This window comes from Sus scrofa, chromosome 6, assembly GCF_054392235.1.
Source record: "Sus scrofa isolate SSC_HxYL_T2T_F1_AM1 chromosome 6, Sscrofa_HxYL_maternal_Yorkshire_Landrace_v2.0, whole genome shotgun sequence".
NCBI classification, from domain to species: domain Eukaryota; kingdom Metazoa; phylum Chordata; class Mammalia; order Artiodactyla; family Suidae; genus Sus; species Sus scrofa.
Window position 1 is genome coordinate 143056611 of NC_139388.1, and position 21357 is coordinate 143077967.

The window sequence follows — 21357 nt, forward strand, 5'->3', positions numbered from 1 at the left end:
GGTCACACATGCGGCTTGGATCTGGCATTGTTGCGGCTGCGGCGTAGGCCATCGGCTACAGCTCTGATTCAACCCCTAGCCTGGGAACCTCTGTATGCCATGGGTGTGGTCATAAAAGCCAAAAAAAAAAAAAAAACACCAAAAACAAAAAAACACACACATAGTGTATGCAGTGTGAGGGGAGTGTGGAAGGAATGTTTGTTAGGGCTCCCTGTGGGTCAGGCGCTGTGCTAAGCATTTTATTGTGGACTCTCACAGTGTTGCTATTCCCGTTTTATGGAGAGAATGAAGGCTTAGAGAAGTGTTAGTTACGGAGTTCATACAACTAAGTGACAGAAATGACTCTCTCACCCGGGTCTGTCTGACTCCCAAGTACACACTCATCCACTAAATCAGATTGCCCCCATTTGTTGAATATTGCTCGCTCTCATGTCTGGTTTGTTTGTTTGTTTTTTCTCAAAAGCCCAAGAGGTGGTTCTCAAAAAAACAAAAACAAACACGTCATGTTTTTGTACTGATATTTCTTAAAAGGGCTTCAATCATTCTTTCTCCCTTGCTTCAGGAATGGCATGTCTGACTTTGTGTGTGTGTGTGTGTGTGTGTGTGTGTGTGTGTAGTAGCTCAGCTGGGTGTCATTAGTATGTTCTCTCCTAGAATTCAGGCACAGTATATTATTATATGGTGGCTAGGCAATTTTATTACCCTGCTTTCCTGAATGTTCTTTAATTAATCCATAAATTTAGAGGTCAGCCTAGCAAAGCAGAGGACCTTCTTTAAGTGTTTTTCCTAACTGACAATTTTTAAATATACTCTCAAGCAGGAATTTGAAAAGAAACAGATATACTATACAAGAGACTTGAGAAATGTTGTTTCTCATGGTTTTCATTTAACTTTGTTTTAAATCCAGTAATAATCCGTAGTGAAATAAAGTGAGCTATATTCTTTCTTATGAATTGGTTCCGTGTTCCCTGAGTGAGCATGCCGATTTTGGTAAACAATTGCTGTGGTAGGCTGAGGACCACCTATGGAAGTCAACACCAACCCCACGGGTAGACCTGAAACTTCTATGTTGCGCCTTTGAAAGAAAACATCAAACATTACCTTCCAAATAAACATTTTTTTTTCCAAAGGAAATGGAGATCAGCTATTACTGTCTTCAATTTTTTCTTCTTTTTATGGTCACACCTGTGACAGATGGAAGTTCCCAGGCTTGGGCTTGAATTGGAGTTGCAGCTGCCACCCTATGCCACAGCCACAGCAATGCCAGATCCGAAACACATCTGCGACCTATACTACAGCTTGTGATAGCACAGTTTGTGGCTTAACCCACTGAGGGAGGCCAGGGATCAAACCTGCATCCTCAAGGACACTGTCAGTTTCTTAACCCACTGAGTCACAATGGGGACTCCTAAAATGGTTTATTTTAATAGTCGGCAAGAGTCTAAGAGAAGTCAGCAGAAGATAGCCATGTGTAGTATTAGGAGAAGAGCCGGAGTGATAAGACAGTCCAAGATGGGGTATCAGAATAGGGATAAAGTGAGTAAAATCAAGACTTTAGATTTCTGGGAGATTGTTGGTGATGGGGTAGAAGTGAGATGTCTAGCCAAAGAGGCAAGCAAGAGAAAAAACATGAGAAGAAATACTTGCTTACTTTATAAGTGTGTATCATTTGGAGGTTGACACCCTGGTATGATAACTTTTAGAGCCTAGTCCAGTGTCTTCTATAAATGAAAAAGATTAAATGGATAGAAAGTATTGAGATGTCCATTTTAGAAGCTTCAATCTCCCTAAGTGCTATTCTGCAGTTGGAAAATTTAAGTATTTTGGGTATTTGGCTTACCATGCCTTTATTTATTTTGCATGCATCATTGCAACAGAAATGCATGTCTTAGTTAAATAATAAGAAATCTATCTGAAGCTTTTAAAGAAACAAATTGAATTTGTATTTATTGAAATATCATAGGTAGCACACTCAGATTTGCCAGGAAATTATGGGTGAAAACTTACAAAATACTTCAAGAAAGTTGTTTATGTTGAAAATTATCCCAGACTACAAAGTCTGGTCTTGCTCTGTGCTCTCATTTTGCAAAGGCACATCAGTTTCTGAATGTAGACGGGAGGTATTCTGACCTATAACCCAAATTTATGTCTTTAGTGAAAAGTCTTCCATTGAGCTATAGAGCTATTTGATGACTAGGTCTAGATATAGTAGCTTTAAAATGTGGGGGTAATGTACGGGGTAATGATCACTTGGCACTGTATTATGATTGTGTTGCTAAATGCCCACATTAGTATAAGAAATATAGACCGAGAACAGGCATAATATGGTGCTATGGGGAACAATGATTTCTATGAAGATGAAGTACTCACTATTTTCCTTGTTGCATAGTTTTTCTGCAAGTCCTAACATTTCAAACAAAAGTAGGAGAGGTGTGTGTGTGTGAGAGAGAGAGATTTTATTATTCTTTTAAAAAAATTTTATTATAGTTCATTTATAGTGTTCTGTCAATTTCTGCTGTAAGAGATTTTATTATTCTAATGCATGGATTTTTTTTGTTTGTTTTCAGCATTTCTCATGCTCAATTTTCCTTTATTATCAATGTGTCCATTAAATGTGATAGCATTTCTTTTTATCATGAAAAGCCATTATTAAATCATAGTGCACATTACAGTTGATGGCATCAGAGAGTCCAGGAAATGCTGTCTATATAATATGACTAGCCCCTTGATATTATGTATAAATATCTCATATTTATAAGATTATATGTAATATCTCCTCCCTGCCTTTTGATGAAAGTAACCTTGTTTTCTAACCTTATTTTCTAGCACTGAATAGGAACTTAGTGGTGGAGGAAAGGGCAGTACTCAGCTCAAACAAGGAATCCAAGCAAGCTGCATCAGCAGAGTATGCCCTGGAGAAGAAAGAAGCAGTGCAGGGAGATGAAGTTCCCCAATACAGGGATGCTGACACAGAAGAAAAAAGGGCTGCAGCACTTTGGGGAAAAGCAGGGGTTAAAGAGTTTCCCTTGGGGCAGTGGAAGCCCACAGCTGAGCAGCCAGCACCAGGAGGATCATTTACAGAGGAAAGGGAGATCCCTCAGGTGATAGCAAGTGGGGCAGAGGCAGAAGCCGAAGAGGTTAGAAGACAAGATAAAGAGGACTTAAACCCTAGAGGACCGGAGGCAGCAAGAGCCTCAGGAGGTCTTCATGAAAGTGAGGCCTTGATGCAAACAGTGATGACGGAGATGGAGAAGGCAGCTTCTGGAGAGGAGCAGGGTTCTAAGTGTGCTCAGGAGGCAGCATCCCTGAGGGAGGCGAGGAGGCTAGAGGAAGAAGAGTCTGAGAGAGCAGCTATGAGTGAGGCTGGGTCTGCAAAGCCAGGTATGGAGGATAGTGAAGAGGAAGCATCCACAGACCTAGAGGACATGGCACTCATGGAAGATGCTCCATCCAAGAGGGAAGAGGGTTTAGAACAGGCCATACTGGGGGGAAAGGAACGAGCCAAAGAGAGGAAGGTGGTCATGGGATCTGAAACCTCTTTGAATTCCTTGACTTCTGAGAAGGCCGAGGCAACTCGGGTGGGGGTTTTGGAGGACAGCCTGGAAGAATTGGGTAAGGAAGACGTGGAAAGAGAAGAGGCTGAGATGGATGCAGAGTCTAATGAGGAAGATGAGAGCAAAGAAATATTACCTGAGGAATTAGGTAATAGAGAGAGGAGGAAAGCTGAGAGGCCAAAAACACTTCCTGGGGAAACTGAAACGGAGAGAGAAGAGGTGAGAAGGGCAAAGGCACCTCAGGATGAAGACACTTTAGAAGAAGAGCAAAAGTTTAAAGGGGAAGAGGGGGAACCCCTAAAGGAAATAAGACCCAAGGAAGAGACTCAAGACCCCCAAAATGAAATGGACCGTGATTCAGAGGACGAAGCAGCTGGGAGGGCATCTGAACTGACTGTAGACATGGGGCTGCAAGGAGAAGATTCACTGAGAGAGAGAGAAGTGATCTTGTTTGAAGCAGCTCCGGGATTTGCAAAGACCCTGGAAAACGGAACAGTTCTGAAGAAACAGGGAGGAGGGGAGGGACTGACGGCAGCAGGGGACACAAGGCACAGGGGCAGAGCAGAGCAGGATGAAGGGCCAGGCCCTGCAGGAGAGGGAGTTATAGGAGCTCCCAAAAGTCAGCCAGCTGGGAAGGCGCTGACACCTGAAGGCCCGCTCCTGACTGCAGGCGAGGACCGGGAGTGTGCAGACAAAGGTCAAGATGGCCTTGCAGGCTGGGAGGAGAGGGATAAAGAAGGGCCTGTGCAGGGGCCAGAGGCAGTGGCCGTCCCAGTGATGACCCTGGAAGATGTTCCTGAGGGGAATTCTCCCAAGGCGGGAAAGTTGAGCCAAGAAGAGAGAGATGAGGGCCCAGCGGAGGAGGCGGATAAAGAGTTCACTCTGGGGGCAGATGTGATGACGAATGGGGACACTGAAGGGGACAGGAGCGTGCAAGGCATGGTTGTGGCTGAGGAAGCTCTCCATTCAGGAGTGGCTGTGGAGATGGAGAGGGAGGCATTGTCAGATTCGAAGACAGCTGAGGGGCAAACAGAAGCAAATAGAGCCTCCCCCTTGTCAGATGTTGCCGGGGAGGAAACTTGGCACAAAGTGGATGAAATGCTTGGGAAAACGGCAGCTGCAAAGAAGATGGCTGGCGAGGAGATAACGCAGGGCCGGGAGGAGGCGACAGTGACCTGGGCGCCGGAAGCTGAGGCCGAGGCCCTGGGTGGAGCTTCAGACCTGGAAGGGAAGGCCGCACAGCTCGGGCCGGCTACGGAGGGAGGAGATGCTGAAACCCCGCGGGAGGCAGAGTCGGTGGGAGGGAAAGGGAGCTGGGATGCTGGGCAGGAGTCGGGTGCCACTGACGAATTCAGACTCCGATGTTCCCAAGAGAGAGGGTCAGAGCAGGGGAGACAGAGTCCACAGGACACGGGGACACTCCCCGGAAACCCTGACGACACGGGAGGCCAAGCAAAGCAAGAGCATACGGCGCTAAGAGAAAGTGAGAAGGTAGATGTTTTCTGAACAACGGGAAGGCCTGAGAGACTTCATGGCTGTCGGTGAGTTTAAGCCTGATCTGTTTGCTGGATTAAACAGATCCCCCACCTGGGGTCCCTCCGCTTTGGGCTGGCTCATGCTTTTATGAGTCAGTCACACACACACACACACACACACACACACACACACACACACACACACACACACCCACCCACCCACCCACCCCCAGTTCTGGGCTGCTTAGCCCTGAGCCCTTGATGAGGAGGATTGGGGGTGTGAGAAGGAGGCAGGGCCAAAGCCATCCAGGGACCCTTGGCAATTCTAGGTCACATCCTCTGCCTTTGCAAGCACAGCTCTCTGTAGCGATGAGATCCATCCCTCAGGGAGTGTGCCAGAGGGACAGGCCAGGAAAGGAGAGGCTCAAACTCTTTTCCAGAATTCATTTCCCTTTGCAATTATTTGCCTTTAAATGGGCTCTATGTCTTCATTTCTGCAATTTTGTGAAGTTTAATCATATACATAGCATAAATATGTAAAACGTATTAAAATATTAAAACATAGTAAAATAGATGTATATATGTGAAATATGGAAGATTGTAACTAAAGACCAAAATTATTTCTAGCATTTCCTTGTGTTCCTGCTATTTCCTAGTGCCTGGATTCTACCATCCTGGGTGATTATGTTCATAGTTCTATCCTTTTTATTATTTTGCAGGATATCTTCAGCATGTCTTCTGGAAGACTTAAAGAGAGGAAGAGAAGGAGTACCCCTAGCATCTCCCCAGGACTTTAGCTTTTACCTTTTTCCTTTTTAATCCCTGTGCTTGTCAGAGCTAGTTCCCGGTCTGACAGTGCTGGTCGGTAGCACCATGAGCACCTTGAGAAGAGCTGTGCAGACCCTCCATAGGGTGCTGGGTCCCAAGGGAGGATTGTGAGGCTGTTGCTGTTCAACACTGTTAACATGATGTCTATATTCAAGTCAGTAGATAGTTTCCAAAGGTTTGACTTTTACCAAAGATTATCTGAAAGGCTCAGTCCCCATGGATTTGTTGAAATTCCTTTTTATTTCTAATCCAACGTTAGTCCCAGTTTCACACATGGAAGTTTTTTAATTAAAATCTGTGGCTTTGTCTATGAAAATAAGCCCTAAACATCCTTCCAGGTATACTCAATACTCAAATGGCTCCAGACCTGTAAGTCCTTCCAGAAAAGGATTCCATGGCATGCTTATTCACCTGCATTTAGAAATAGTCATTCTGTGTATGCCAGATGAGTAATTGTGTAATTTGAAGTGTAAATCTTGTTTCAAAATGCCCCTTGTTTTTGCATGTTTCTGTAGTCTTGCTTTTCTGATGCTGACAGGTAAATGCTTGTGGCATTTCATCCCCAGGGGCCTTATTTATAGGGCCACCCGAATTTAAATCATAGTAGTAAATAATTTAGCTGAGTAAAATGAGTAACAATCATTATAGCAGGTAAACATAGCACATCAGCCCATATGTCAACATTCTAGACTCTAGACTCTGGTTGATGTCATTCAATGGAAAACAACCTTGGATTAAATTAGTGTGCTGCCTACCTTCCCAAGTTCTGTTATTTCAAACCCTGTGAACTAATCTTGCAGTGCATTGCAAATCAACAGTCACAGTTGCCTTCTAAATTACACCCGCCCCCCATATCACTAAGAATTGTATATCAGTGTGCCTCCTGGGAATTTGGTTTCCTTGTGACGTTTTTGTTCATATACCAGTGTCCCAAAGAGCACATATGTTTGGCCATCTTTTCATTATGTAAGGAGATGATTCTCCAGCCACCTTACACATTATACTTTCATGGGGCACTTTCATGAATGATTCAACCCCTGGCCCCACCCCAGAGATTCAGATCTAATTAGTGTTTGATGGGTGTAAGGCATCTGTTTTCTGTCTTGTTTTGTTTTTTTTAATTCTTCAGTTGATTTCTACCATGTAGCCAACACTGAGACTTGCTGCCCTAGTCATTTTACAATTCATGCTCTCTGCCCTATGGCCCAGGGACCAGGCACATTATCTTCATAGTTGAGTTTCATTTTAATAAATAAAGGAGTCATTCAATGATCAAAGATATAATGGACCATAAGTTCTGAAAATGTAGTCCCTTGATCAGGATATTGGCATCGCCTAGAACTCTTCCAAATACAAATTCCTGCCTTCATCTCAGTCTGTTAAATTGGAAACTGTGGGCGTGGCATAGCAATTGGTGTTTTAACAAGCCCTCTGGGTAATTCTGATGTACACTATACTCTGAAAACTGCTGTCACGGACTATTGATTGTGTTGAGGATTAGTCTCAGTTGGAAAATGTATTGCAGAAGTGTTGTGAACTTTGTCTCTCTTTCTTTTACTGTTTGTCTCTCTCTCCTCTTCTTTCTTTTTTCCCTAGGAAATGGTACTCACTACAAAAGTGACAACCTCAGCTTTAAACTCATTCTTCTTATGACTGTAAAATGATGTATACGTGAAGTCCTTCAGCCCACCCCCTACCAAGGACAAGCATCACTCATGGCACATCACAGATCGCCTTTGTCTTACATTTTATGAGTGGATTTCATCTCCATTATATCCAATTTCATTTATTACTGAATGCATTGCCGTGGCGTTCTACAGTATTTTTTCACTGATCTCAACCTTATTGCTACAGAGTGCTTTGAATACATAGCACCTTATGGGAAAGATTGTAAACTTGTTAATTCCATTGAAGAATGAGTTTTGTACAATGTGCTAAATGGAAATTGCGTTGGATTATTTTTATATTTAACACATTCCGTCAAAACATAATGTAAAATTATTCTACAATCTGCATGTGGGTTTAATTGTGAAATTCAGTCTTGTGATATTTTGATGAAGTAAATTCTTTCTCTGCAAATACTATGTTGGTCAAATTATTTGTATGTTCAACTGAACTGAGTTTTCCTAGTTTCATTATTAAAAGCGTGAATAAACCATACGTTTACAGATGAGACATGAATGGTCTTTTATAAATAAGACTAGACTTTTAAAATCTTCTTTGTCCTTTCCTCTCAAAATTTAAACTCCATAGAGTAGAAGAGAGAGAATTATTTTCACTGGGTTGCTGGGTTGTGTTTTTCAGCGTGTGTGTTTATCTGACTGTATGCATTCATATATGTCTTTCACACACATGGAATGATGTCAGAGAGGAAAATTGCTATCACATTTCATAGATAATATAGAAGCTCAGTGAAGTGGCTTGTCTAAAATCATGGTCAATCTTGGGTCTTCTTACTCCAAACTTTTTTTTTTTGTCTTTTTTTTGCCTTTTCTAGGGCCGCTTCCTGTTGCATATGGAGGTTCCCAAGCTAGGGGCCTAATCGGAGCTGTAGCTGCCGGCCTACACCAGAGCCACAGCAACGCAGGATCCAAGCCGCATCTGCAACCTACACCACAGCTCATGGCAACGCCAGGTCCTTAAACCACTGAGCAAGGCCAGGGATTGAACCCGCAACCTCATGGTTCCTAGTTGGATTCGTTAACCACTGTGCCATGACGGGAACTCCTCTGAGCTTTGATTTGTTTTTAAATCACATACACTTCCTTCTAGGAAGAGGCATATTAAATAGATACTAAGATATACTATGTGAATCTCTACATATTTTTGTTTATTTGTAGAAGTAAAAATCAATCCTCATTAGTATAATCTGTATCAATAAGAAGAGAGCTATAGTTCCGGCCAGGGTCAAAAAATATGGTAGATTATTTAAATAATTCAAGAGAAAAATAGACAACCAATGGAAAGATAGGCAGAATTAGGTTATTTGAATTTCTTGAGTTAAGTGTTTTCTATGGCTTTGTAAACTCTTGTATTATAAATTTAAATTATAGTCGAATTCCTTAAAAAAAAACTTCTAAGATCAATAACTTTGGCCCAATGATTGCCTTTGGAAATGGTTATTTGAGAAAAGAAAAGAAGGTTGTAAAAAAAGATTCATCAAGCCTGTGAAATATTCCAGTAGCTTCAAGGACAGCCCAAGAGAGGTCAGTCTGACCTTGGGTAATATTTTCTTCTAGTCTCCTGTTCTACCCAGTTGTGCCATTTGAAATCAGCTCCCAGTTACCACGGCCAGCAGCAAAAGATACAAAAGAATGGGGAATAAACACAGCTGGAATTCTTTAAAAGTTGCTCTCAAACATACCTTTTTTCCCCCTTTTTTTAGGTTATTTCCTTCCCTCTAATATCATGCCCTGTGACAGGAAAGCTATGCTCTTCAAAATAACAAAAAGCATAAACTCTATAATAAAAAGCTGGATGTTTGGGAATGTACATTCCTTTTGAAATTCCTATGAGAGGTCTCAGATTGTTTAATAATCTATGCAACTCATATATTATATATTTTAAATATATATTATATGTTTTAAATATATGTCTTATATATTTTAAATACATAATATTTTGGAATGATGCAAAGCTCCATTTTTTATGAGGGAAAATGAGGTACACACAGAAACTCCTAAGACAGAGAAGCTGGCACCAAAATCTAATAAAAACCAGCTCTCTGTCTCTTTTGTCAAATATTTCCTGGTAGTATTAATATCTGATTATAGCTAGCCATCTAAAGGGCATATTATAGGAGAAATCTCACAGTTGTTTAGCAGCATGGTACTAATGTGACACAGAGACCCTCAAGCTGATGTTGCTGTACCTCTGAGGGGAGATGAAGCTTTTGAAGGGATCCACTGGTAAGGCTACTTGGCAGATGTCAATCTCCACATGTACTTTCATCAGAAGATGGACCCGAATGCTGGCCAGCGGTCAAAGTCTTCCTTTTTGCTAAGTCCCCACTCTCTCTTCATAATAGAGGCCAACTCTTCATCCATTTACCAATTTTACTGTGTCGTCTCTGAGATAACACAAACTGCAAAGGAACAATTTGAAATATGACATAGGCATTGAGACTTTAATGACTGCTTAGTAAATCCTTCTGCAAGTTAAGTGGTTTTCAACTCTTGTTTTTAAGGAAATTAAATGAGGACCTAATTGACTTGTCAGTTGATAAGCCACTTCAATCATTTTTGGTATTTTATCAGTCTTTGATTTCTGGTAAAATCAGTCAGAAGGAATTCAAAGTAGAACATGGCTACACAAAATAACAAACTACTTCCATTCTCATCTACCTGTTTATGTGACATGCACAAATGCTGTACTTGTACACCTAAACAAATAAAACAGAAAGTGGAATAGAACTGGTGTTGAACACTCTCATTCTAGCAGGAAATATTTATTCAGATACACAAAACAATTAGAAATCACCATCTTAAAGATGCACTTCTGGAGTTCCCGTCGTGGCGCAGTGGTTAACGAATCCAACTGGGAACCATGAGGTTGCGGGTTTGATCCCTGGCCTTGTTCAGTGGGTTAGGGATCCAGCGTTGCTGTGAGCTGAGGTGTAGGTTGCAGACGCGGCTCGGATCCTGCGTTGCTGTGGCTCTGGCGTAGGCCGGTGGCTACAGCTCCGATTCGACCTCTAGCCTGGGAACCTCCATATGCCTCAGGAGAAGCCCAAGAAATGGCAAAGAGACAAAAAAAAAATTAAAAAAAAAAAAAAAGATGCACTTCTACTTTTCATGTGTGAGATTTCTCAAAATTTGTAATGCATGTAGGTTGTATTGATTAAATCTACATTACTAATTACTGCAGGGATAGCTCAGTCCAGAAGAAATTTACCATATAGAACCTTATGGTTATAAGAAATTTTTAAACTAAACTTTAATGTATATAATAATTTAGTTGCAGAGAAGTATGACAAGGTGATCAATAAAAAAACTTTCAAACATGAAAATATACTACAGTAAGCTAAAAATTCTATGGGCATGGATAAATGGAAATGTTTACTAAGAAAAAAACTCTTGGAGTTCCCATCGTGGCTCAACGTTAACAAAACAGACTAGTATTCATGAGGACTTGGGTTCGATCCCTGGCCCTGCTCAGTGGGTTAAGGATTCGGCATTGCCATGAGCTGTGGGGTAGGTCAAAGATGCAGTTCGGATCTGGTATTACTGTGGCTGTGGTGTAGGCCGGCAGCTGTAGCTCTGATTCAATCTCTAGCCTGGGAACTTCCATACACTGTGGGTGCGGCCCTAAAAAAGACAAAAAAGAAAAAAACCTCATGTTAAAGAAGAGCTTAAGTCTCATACTATTGAAAATGGTCAGGTTCCCCAGGAAACACTCCAGAGTTTTTACAAAGAAGGTTTACTGGGGAGTACTCTTGGTATTAATGCTGTGGGGGAGGTGAGGGAAGCAGAAATGGGTTGAAAGGAAAGGGGGGCTGTGATGTAGTTGCCCTGGAGACTGCATCCATCCTGTGGAGAGCTCTGCAGCTCCAAGGACAGAATGAAGGCAAGAGGACCAGGTTTCTGAGTCCCCACAACAGATCAGTCACTGGATGTTGGCTGCATTCCCAGGAGGGAGCATAACCTTAGACCAGGCGGCAACCTTCAGTCAAAGCACTTCCTGGGGAGAGACTCAGATGTGTGCCAGCAGCTGACCCCTCTCCAGGTAGAATGAATGTGCAAGCTTTCAAGTATATACAAGTGTGGCATGCCCAAGCACCCATTACTTGGATAAAGGTGATATCAAATTGTGATGTCATTTCTGGAATTCCTGCTGTGGCACAGCAGAAATGAATCTGACTAGGAACCATGAGGTGTGGGTTCCATCCCTGGCCTCACTCAGTGGGTTAATGATTCGGTGTTGCAGTGAGCTGTGGTATAGTTGGCAGATGTGGCTCAGAGCTGGCATTGCTGTGGCTGCAGAGTAGGCTGGCACCTGTAGCTCCAATTTGACCCCTAGCCTGGGAACCTCCATATACTGCAGGTGCAGCCCTAAAAAGCAAAAAAAAAAAAAAAAAATTGTGATGTCATTTCACTTTTGGGGGAGACATTTAGGAAAGAGATGTGATCACTTAATCTTAAAACATTCCATTTATAACATGCTAGAAATTGCATTTGTAACTACTATTTAGATTTATAAAAATGTGTAGATGTCAGTGTAAAAAATGTGGGAGGAGATACTGACAGTTTTGCAAAGCTCTCTTAGTGTTAAGTGAGCAAAACAATTTGAAGAGCACTTGTGTAGTGTTATGGACAGGGTGAACAGGTTTCTCAAGTTATGAGGCATGGCAGTCCTCACCAGTAAGTTGCAAAAATTTTTATTAATGTGTAAAGTTTGTTTTGGCTTATTTGTATTTGTTTGTATTATTATAGAAAAATAAATGAGTAGGTCATGCAGCTTGGGGATGCCTCAAGGAAGGACTCTGAGTCCTGGCACAATGCCCGACTGTTTCTAGGGAAGGAAGTGTGCCCCTTGAGTGTGTCCAAGTACACAATCAGAGCATCAACAACTGTGCTCACACAGCAATGCAGTGCTAAAGGGCAGGATATCAGCACACTTTCTCCCTCAAGTACCAACCAGACAGTATATATTTTAGGTTTTGTAGGACATACAGTCAAAAATATTCAACCCTGCCATTTAAAGGCAAAAGCAGCCATAAACTATACTTAAACAAATGTGTGTGGCTGTGTTCCAATAAAAATTTATTTACAAAGAAAGGTGGAGTGCTAGATTTTGCCTGAGGACTGTAGTTTGCCAATCTGTGCTTTTATTTTTTTTTTCAATTTACTTATTTTTTCATTTTATGGCTGCACCTGCAGCATATGGAGGTTCCTGGGATTGAATCTGAGACATGGATGCAACTTATGCCAAAGCTGCAGCAATACCGGATCCTTTTAACCCACTGTGTGGGTCAAGGAATCTAACCTGCTCCACAGCAGTGACTCAAGCCACTGCAGTTGGATTTTTAACCCACTACACCATGGCAGCAACAACTGTTTTTACTTTTTAATTTTTTTCTTTTTGGCCTCACCCAAGGCTTGTGGAAATTTCTGGAACAGGGATCGAACCCATGCCAGAGCAGTGACCTGAGCCACCATGGTGACAAGTTCAGATCCTTGGCCTGCTGCACCACAAGAGAACTCTCCAATCTGTGCTTTTAAAATGCAATCAAATTCTTTAACTCTGTAAACTAATCCTTACTATCCCATTCCCCCATATGCCATAGACATTTAGACATTAATCACAAACAATTGGAAACAAGCAGCACAAAGGAACTAATTGCTCTTTAACCCCTTGAAGAAATAAGATAATTTATTACAATCTTTCTCACTTTTTAAGACTATTATTAAAAAGCTTTGTTTTAACCAGGTTTTCAGTCCTTCCTTCCACACCGTCACCATCTTCTCTGGTACATCTGTTAGCATAAAACTATGAGATATTGTGAGGAAAGGAAAAGGAACCGTGGAGTTCTGACGATCACATTTCCTGTAACACAGGCCGACTTGTTCTGCAATAGAGTATCAGCTCTATGACAGAAAAGATCTGGTCTGCTCTGGTCCATGTTCAAATTCCCTGTGCCAAGAACAGTGTCCAGCACATGGCACATGCCCAATAAATAGCTGGTAAAAGAATGAGTAAGAGAACTAAAATACAGAGGTAATATTGCTACATGTTGTTCTGAACTTTAAGCCAAATTTAATTGATGTGGATAGGATGCAGGGAGTATTTGAACTTGTGAACTGAAGGCAAAGTGGTCATTATTTTCATAGAATATTAGAAATAATTTCGACACTGGAGATCGAAGGTTGCACCAAGACCACTGTCGGTACCAGGTTGAGAAAGCAGAGACCTAGCGGTCTGAGGAATAGGCTACAGACTGACGAGGGGACAAAACAGGATTGCAACTCCTATCTTTAGTCTAGAGCCTATGTTATTTCACAATGCTGCTTCTCACTAGTCAGATTTTTCTTGTTAGAGATACAGAACTTCTAATCAAACTCACTCTCTAAAACTTGGGGGCTTTTTTTTTGTTTTGTTTTTTTAGAACAGTTAATTTTGTTCTTGCTTTGCAAACACTGAAATGCAAGTTTTCAAATGCGGTTGAAGTGAAACATTTTTACATTTTTGGTCCTCTGAATTACAGATGTCCCAAGATTTGTCATTGCCTGTTTGTAATCCTCACTGAGGATGCAAAGCCTTATGGTTAGGGACAGCAGAAAGTCCACATACTCGTTACTTTAGGCGTACACAAACACCTGTTACGGCACACACACAAACACCTGTTATTGATTAAAGGAGAAGCTCTGAGAATGAATGGAAACTCTCCCCACGGAACTAACCATAATGTTAGTGGTTCCTTGGCACAGAACTTTCCAGTAGAATTCAACAAATTAGAAACCTACCTAAGCGTATACAAATTGGCTTAACTAACTCAAATCTAACTCACTGGTCCTCAGATTTGGCTGCACATTAGAATTTCCCCTAAGGAGATTTTTTAAATCTCTGGGGGTGAGACTTGGGCATCAGGATTTAAAAAAAATCTTCCCAGGTGATTACTCTTTGTAATCAAGGCTTGGCCCCACAGATCTCAATTCTGGATAACTATTGAGATTAAAAGGCAGACTGTAAATGTATTTTCAGAAACCTAATTTAAATTAGTGTAACATGGCTTAACACATTATGTTTTTACTAATTTACTCATTTTACTGTTTACTCACGAAGCCTTACAATGCTGTGCAGAAGGTCCTGGTAGCCCCATTTTATAGATGATGAAATGGAGACACAAAAAGCAGAAGTAACATATGCAAGTCATAGAGCTAGGAAGTGTCACAGATGGGATTTAACACCCCCGCCCCCAAACTGGCTCCATCTGGAGCAGGAGTTCTCAAAATGTAGCTTGCGTTAGAATCATCTAGAATACCTTTTAAATTAGAATTTTCTGGGTCTCACTCCTAGAGTTTTCAATTCATTAGGGCTGCAAGACACCTGAGAATCTATGTTTCTAACAAGTCTCCACATGATGTTGATGTTGCTGAGCCAGGGACCAGACCTTGAGAACCTAGAATTCAAACTGTGTTTGAAAAAGCCCACCAGGTGACACTGATGCCCGCTGAAGTGTGAGAACCACTGTTCTCAAAAGTTCTCAGCCTGGACTGTGCATGAGAATCCATTGAGTGGTTTTGAAAAATCCTGATGCCCAGCCAGCACCCAGACCATTAGAGTCCCTGAGACGTAGGTCTGGGTACCAGTCTCTTTTAAAGCTCCCCGTGAGCTAGGATAGAGAACCACTGCTTCAGGGATTGTATTCTGTCCTCCACAGCACAGAGATGAGGGCTTCCAACATGCAATACTACAGTTGCAAGCTCTGTCACCTGAGGAGGTCGTATTTGAATCACACCCTATTAGTCTACAGTAAATATACTTCCCTTCACATCTGAGGCTATTTCTAGATGGGACTGCTTCTCAATACTAATTAGATGCTGTTGTTTTTCAAATCGTAATCTCCATTTGCAAACTGTAAGTTCTGTGGAGCTGAGTCTTGGTAGATTTGTGGTTGACTTAGCCTCTGGACAGCCTGGAGAGTTGAGTGCCACTTCTCAACAGGAGAAGTTGTGCTCCTGGCAATTCCTAGCCCATGTGTCTCGTATGTGTCTCCCAAGGCTTAGTGCACCCTGAGCCACCCAAGTCAAGAGGTCACTTCTCAGGTGAGTACCTCTAACCAGTATGCTCTACACTTGTCCAGTCTACAACTGGAAAATGGTGCCTCAGTTGATCCCAAGGGGTTGGGGAGAGCTAAATCACACACACACACAAACACATATACAATTGAATACTCCTCAGCCATAAAAAATAAACAGCAAACTCTCTTGTAAGAGCAAAACAAACTTAAACATGTATGAAAAAATAGATATATAGTGCCAGTATATTTCCATTTATCACTCAGCATATATCCCAACCCACCAGACATCTCCTACCAACACTATACCTGTTTCTTCATTTCATTGCCAGGCATTTTAATTGTATAATCTATTCCAACACTCCCTCCTTTAACTACTTAACTGTAAATCTGCCCGTTGTTTACTTTTGATGGTTTCGTACTGTTTGCTAATTTTTTTCTTAGTTCATGTCATTTCATTTTTTAAGTTCTTAAAGTACTTTATAATACAGTTATTTTCTATTCTGAAACTGATTCTTCTAATATCTGATATCTTTAAGTGGTCTGGATGGGTAGCTTGTTATTTCTGTTTACTTTCATTCGTGGTGTTTTGGTTCTCATTTGTTTGTGAGTATTGAGTTAATTTCAATTTGGGAAAAATTCTTTCAGGGTCCAGTGTAATGTGCCAATCTTTAATCAATTTTCCCCTCACTGTTGGTGCAAGGCTTAATCCCAGTTTCAGTTCAAATATCCCTTTGCCCTCAGGGCAACCTGGCTTTTCCCCAGTGCTTTCCTGATCACTGACTATTTTAGCTTACTTTAAAAAAAAAAGAAAAAAAAAAGGTGTTTCCTTCTTCTCTGCAAGTTCAACAATACAGTAAAAAAATCTAATTTTATGCAGGTTCTACTTGTATTGTAGTGGGAAAGCTCTTCCAAGTATCAAGTCCTACTATTACAAAAGGCATACTTTTGACAATCTTCAAAATAATTACATCATTTAATTGTAAAGGAAGATAGTGTATTTTTTCAAATATTCATAGTTACAAATTCCCAAGAATAAGGTTTAGGTTGACTATGAAGATACTAGCAATTGTGACAAATTTTTTCCACAACTAAAGCTTCTTAAATGATGGTTTAACACAATTGTCTTAAAATGGTTGTGAAGAGATTTTTAAATTGCAATGCTCTTGTTATTGGCATTTAACATTGTAATGCTCTTTTTAGTGGCATTTAAAATTGTAATGCTCTTGTTAGTGGTATTTCTTCCCTTATTTCAACTCCAAGGAAGAGTTCACACATGGGTCAAGGAAACAGCTAGGTTGTATAAAACTTTTGAGTAGAGAAGCAAATAATTATTCTACCTTCTGAGTAGTATCTTTCAATTTTTTTCACTCTATTGCAATTTGTCCACTATAGCTGGTGAAATAAGATGGCCTCAGGGCCTCTTTTTGCTTAGGGATATATAACAGTCCCCTTTATTTTTATTTATTTTTTACTAAAATAGAGTTGATTTATAATATGTTAATTTTTGCTATTGTATAGTGATATAGTTATACATACATGTATACACACACATTCCTTTTAAAATATTCTTTTCTATTATGATTTAGCACAGAATATTTAATATAGTTCCCTGAGCTACAGAATAAGACTTTTGTTGTTTATCCATTCTACATAGAATAGTTCACATCCTGCCACCTGGCCCATGGTCTCTCTTCTCTGCTCATGTCTAGCTACCTGACTGCTATAACCTATACATACCATATCTTTAACCATACATCTGTCAATGGACATTCAGGTTGTTTCCATGTCTTGGCTATTGTGATTAATGCTGCTATGATTACAGGGGTGCATTTATCTTTTTTAATTATATTTTTGTCTGGATTTATGCCCAAGAGTAGGATTGCTGGATCATAAGGTAACTCTATTTTCAGTTTTTCTTTATTCCTTCCTTCCTCCCTTCCTTCCTTTTCCTTTCTCCCTTCCTTCCTTTTCCTTTCTCCCTTCCTTCCTTTCTCTTTCTTTTTTTTCTTTCGTGGCCATGCCCATGGTATGTGGAAGTTCCAGGGCCATGGATCAAATCCATGCCACAGCAGTTAAGCCACAGCAATGATGACACCAGATCCTTAACTTGCTGCACTACCTGGGAACTCCTCTATTTTTAGTTTATTGAGGAACCTCCATTCTGTTCTCCATAGTGGCTGCACCAACATATATTCCTACCAACAATGTAGGAGGGTTCCCCCTTTTCCACGCCCTCTCCAGCATTTATTGTTTGTAGACTTTTAAATGAAAGCCATTCTGATCTGTGTGGGATGGTATCTCACTGTACTTCTGGTTTGCATTTCTCTAATAATTAGCAATGTTGAGCGTCTTTTCATGTGGCTGTAACAGGCCCCTTTAAACAGGGGAGTAGAACAGCATCAATTTCCAGGTTTTGAAATTGTAGTGTAGTTATGCAAATTTTCCACTGGGGATGTTGTAGGCTTTAAGTCCCCTTCAGGGAGATTAAACCCCAAGGCCTCTGGCCCTGTCTTAGTGTAATGCCCCTTCCCCCACTTCGAGTAACCTGGGCTGTTCAGTTCATTCCCTACTAGGGAAGGAATTCCGCCCATTCCTCACCCTGCGTTTATATAACCTGTTCCCCATGCAAATAAGATATCCTGTCCAAAATCGATCAGAAGATCAAATATGCCCCATAATGAGATCAAACAACACTCAGCCCTTATGCACAGCATAGGGGGCTGGGGCAGGGGAAATCTGGTCCCCACTCAAGTCCAGCTGTGGGGATATAAAAACACTTGTAAAGCAAGGCAGGCTCTCTTTTTTACCTGCACGTGCGTGCTCTCTCTTTCTCTCTCTCTGAAAATGTACTTTCACTTTAATAAATTTGTAAAATGCCCACCATTTCAATGCAAGCCAGGGACAGAGGAAACTGAAATTCTATCATTCTGGAACACATTCTATCAGGGAGAATGGGTGACGAATACACAGGACCTCTCTGTGCACTTTTACAAATTCCTGTGAGATGATGATGATCTAAATAAAAAGTTGAAAAGAGTAGCAGGCTGGAAACTAGGGTAAGGGCTAGAGGCAAGGGGGTGTGAAGGAGGCTTTGCCCTTACTGATGTGGGAGAAAGGGACTCTGTGTGACACACTTGTGGTTTATCCTACTTTTCCAAAGACACTGAGCAACAAAGCCTTAACTAAAGATAACAAACACTCATTTGCCTGCTGCATACTCTATTGTGAAACTCCTGAGTTTCCCAGCAGGGTGACAGGCGGCTGCCCTGGGGCCCCCCAAACCAGTCATCTTCTCTCTGGAGACACTACTAATAGCCCCCTTTTAAATGCATGGTGGGTTTTTTGGATAGTTATTAATACCAGGTTTACAAATAAACACCATAAATTAGCACCACAGGAAAAATGAACTCTATGCAGTCTATAAAAATAAGAGAAAACATGACTTTTAAGGCAGATCATTTAAAATTATAAGGGGATAGAGGATCTGCTTTTTAACCAGGCTAAGAACTCTAAGAATATTTGGAAGCATGCCTGTTTGTTGTACAATATGGCTGTGATTAATTGCAACATATGCTTATACTATGAATAATCATTTTTGATACAGTAGTAAGACATCTGACAGAAAATTGCAAAGAAGGAGGTGTTTCTCTGTGATTCTTGAACTGTATCCATATTTTAAATCAACTAACAACTTAATGGATAGTGTGGGAGAAAGGAACAAACTAATTTAGATTTAGCAAGCAACTTGAACAGTTTTCACTACTCACTATTTTACATTTTGAGAATTTCCATTTGTATTAATAACTTATTACTTCTATTAAGCATACATTTTCCCTAAAGCCTAATGTTTCTTCAGTGGAGACCAATTAACTAGGACAGTCTTTTCTTAGCTAGCCAATTATTTTAATTGCTAGAATTTTTTAAAATGTGCTTGCTTTGCATAGATTTGACCAGTTGAACTTGCCCCAAAATGCACTGACTTTGTAATACAGGAGAAGGAAGGTTTTGGGTGAATACGTGGATGCCAAAAACCACATCTGAGGTTCTGCAGAGCAGAGGGGCAAACTAACATCCCCATGCCTTTACTTCATTTCTTGTCATCCTCGTCTTTTTTTTGCCTCTAACTTGGTGCATTTCCAATCCGGCCCTCTTTTGTTCATTTTTTTATTCAGCTTCCTTGTTCTCTTTGTGAAGCACTATGGCTTGAAGGATGGGCAGGCAATTACTGTAACTAAGGAGGAACTATAATACGGTAGGTGGGGCTCTCCTATAACAGAATTTGAGTTTTGCTTTCTTATTCTTTTGAGACTGGTACTGGAAAAATGCATGAAGCCCATATTTCATGAGCATTGAAAAGTTAAAAACAAAGGCAGTGACAGATAATTTCACCCATTAGACCTCCAAGCAAGGGGTGAGGGAGCCTTAAACTGAAAGAACAAAAAGCCCCATAGAGAAGTTTGTTTGGGATGGAAGTAGGGGGTTAGTACCCAGGCAATACCAGGAAGCTGGTCATTTTCATGCAAATGATAGAACTTCCTGAAGGGCACTTACAAAGTCATTTCCGCAGAGATACTGAATGCACATCTTAGGAGGAAAAAAGAAGAGCAGTAATGATGAGAAGGCCAAATAGGAATATACTAATAAAGTAGAAAATCAGGAAGCAGATTGGCTGAATGAGAGAAATAAGAACAATCAAAAAGAGAGGAAAAAAAATCAGTTTAGAGAAATTTAGATCACAGGTAGCAAATCCCTGCTAACAGCGCTAGTGTTGCTGGTGATAAGGTTACTCACAAAGGGGCATAGTCAAGCACACTAGTGGTTAGCACAACATCCCCATATGTTAAAAAGAAACTGTTAGAGAGTGAAAACAGTGTTAAATTAAAAAGTGAGGAGGCCATCAGACTGAGGTGGTTCTAAAGCCTTAGCAGCCTACCAAAGCAAACCAAGTCCTAAACCTGCAAATGCCTCAAGGTTAGGAAATCAAAACCTGAGCACAAGCAATCACAAACAGCAAACTAGGCTTTCCCAAGGAAGGCAACCACTAAGCTATGGCTAATCAAATAACTTCTTGCTTAGTTTCTGTTTCTTCTCCATAAACGTCTTGCCTTGCCCCTGGTTCCTCTATGTAGAGTGCTCTTAACCACTTCTGACTTTTCACCTCCCACTTTGAATAGATTTTTGCTCAAATAAATTCTTAAAATGTTTAATATGCCTCAGTTTTTTAACAGAGACAAAAGGACTGAAAGATATGAGGCTAAAATGATGATCTCAGCCCAGCTGAATCTCCTCACTCCTTTGTCAATTCATTCTTCCTCTCATTTAACTATCCAATTGCTCACGCCTTCATCCCACAAACCACTCCCTACTAAAGAGTAACTAGTGGCTTAAATTCAATGTATTTGGACGCTGTATCCTAGCTGTGTCTCACTAGAAAGCAGAGCCCAAGCAAAAGCTCGTGTGCTACTGCTTCTTTAAAGATTTGATCCCGTGGAAGTGGGAATGTGGGGGTGATGAAGAGGAAGGAGAGCCAATCCCTCAGCGTGATGTTGAACTGGGTGCTCTTTGATCTCAAGGGCGACAGCTCAGTCAGTTTCACTGAATTGTCTTCTGAGGCCCTGAGAATGACAGTGCCTCAGGACATTCGGGGTGTGGTAGAGAAGGGAGAACTTGTTCCTTGCCCCTGATCTCTATTCATCAAATATTTATTCTGTAGGTCCACAGGTGTTAGCTGCCAGGTTGAGTTGCAAGAACTTAAGGACAT

The 21357-nt window shown here is 41.0% G+C and overlaps 1 protein-coding gene across 3 annotated transcripts in view; it reads left to right on the forward strand.

Moving 5' to 3' along the window:
* ERICH3 (glutamate rich 3) overlaps positions 1–8030 on the forward strand; it is a 112218-nt gene extending 104188 nt beyond the window's left edge. For all 3 annotated transcript variants that reach the window (XM_084964685.1, XM_084964686.1, XM_084964687.1), the window contains 2 exons: positions 2827–5095; positions 5749–8030. In XM_084964685.1, the coding sequence (XP_084820811.1) occupies positions 2827–5060 (2234 nt within the window). In that variant the 3' untranslated portion in view covers positions 5061–5095; positions 5749–8030. The remainder of the gene's footprint in view (positions 1–2826; positions 5096–5748) is intronic.
* The last annotated feature ends 13327 nt before the right edge of the window (positions 8031–21357 follow it).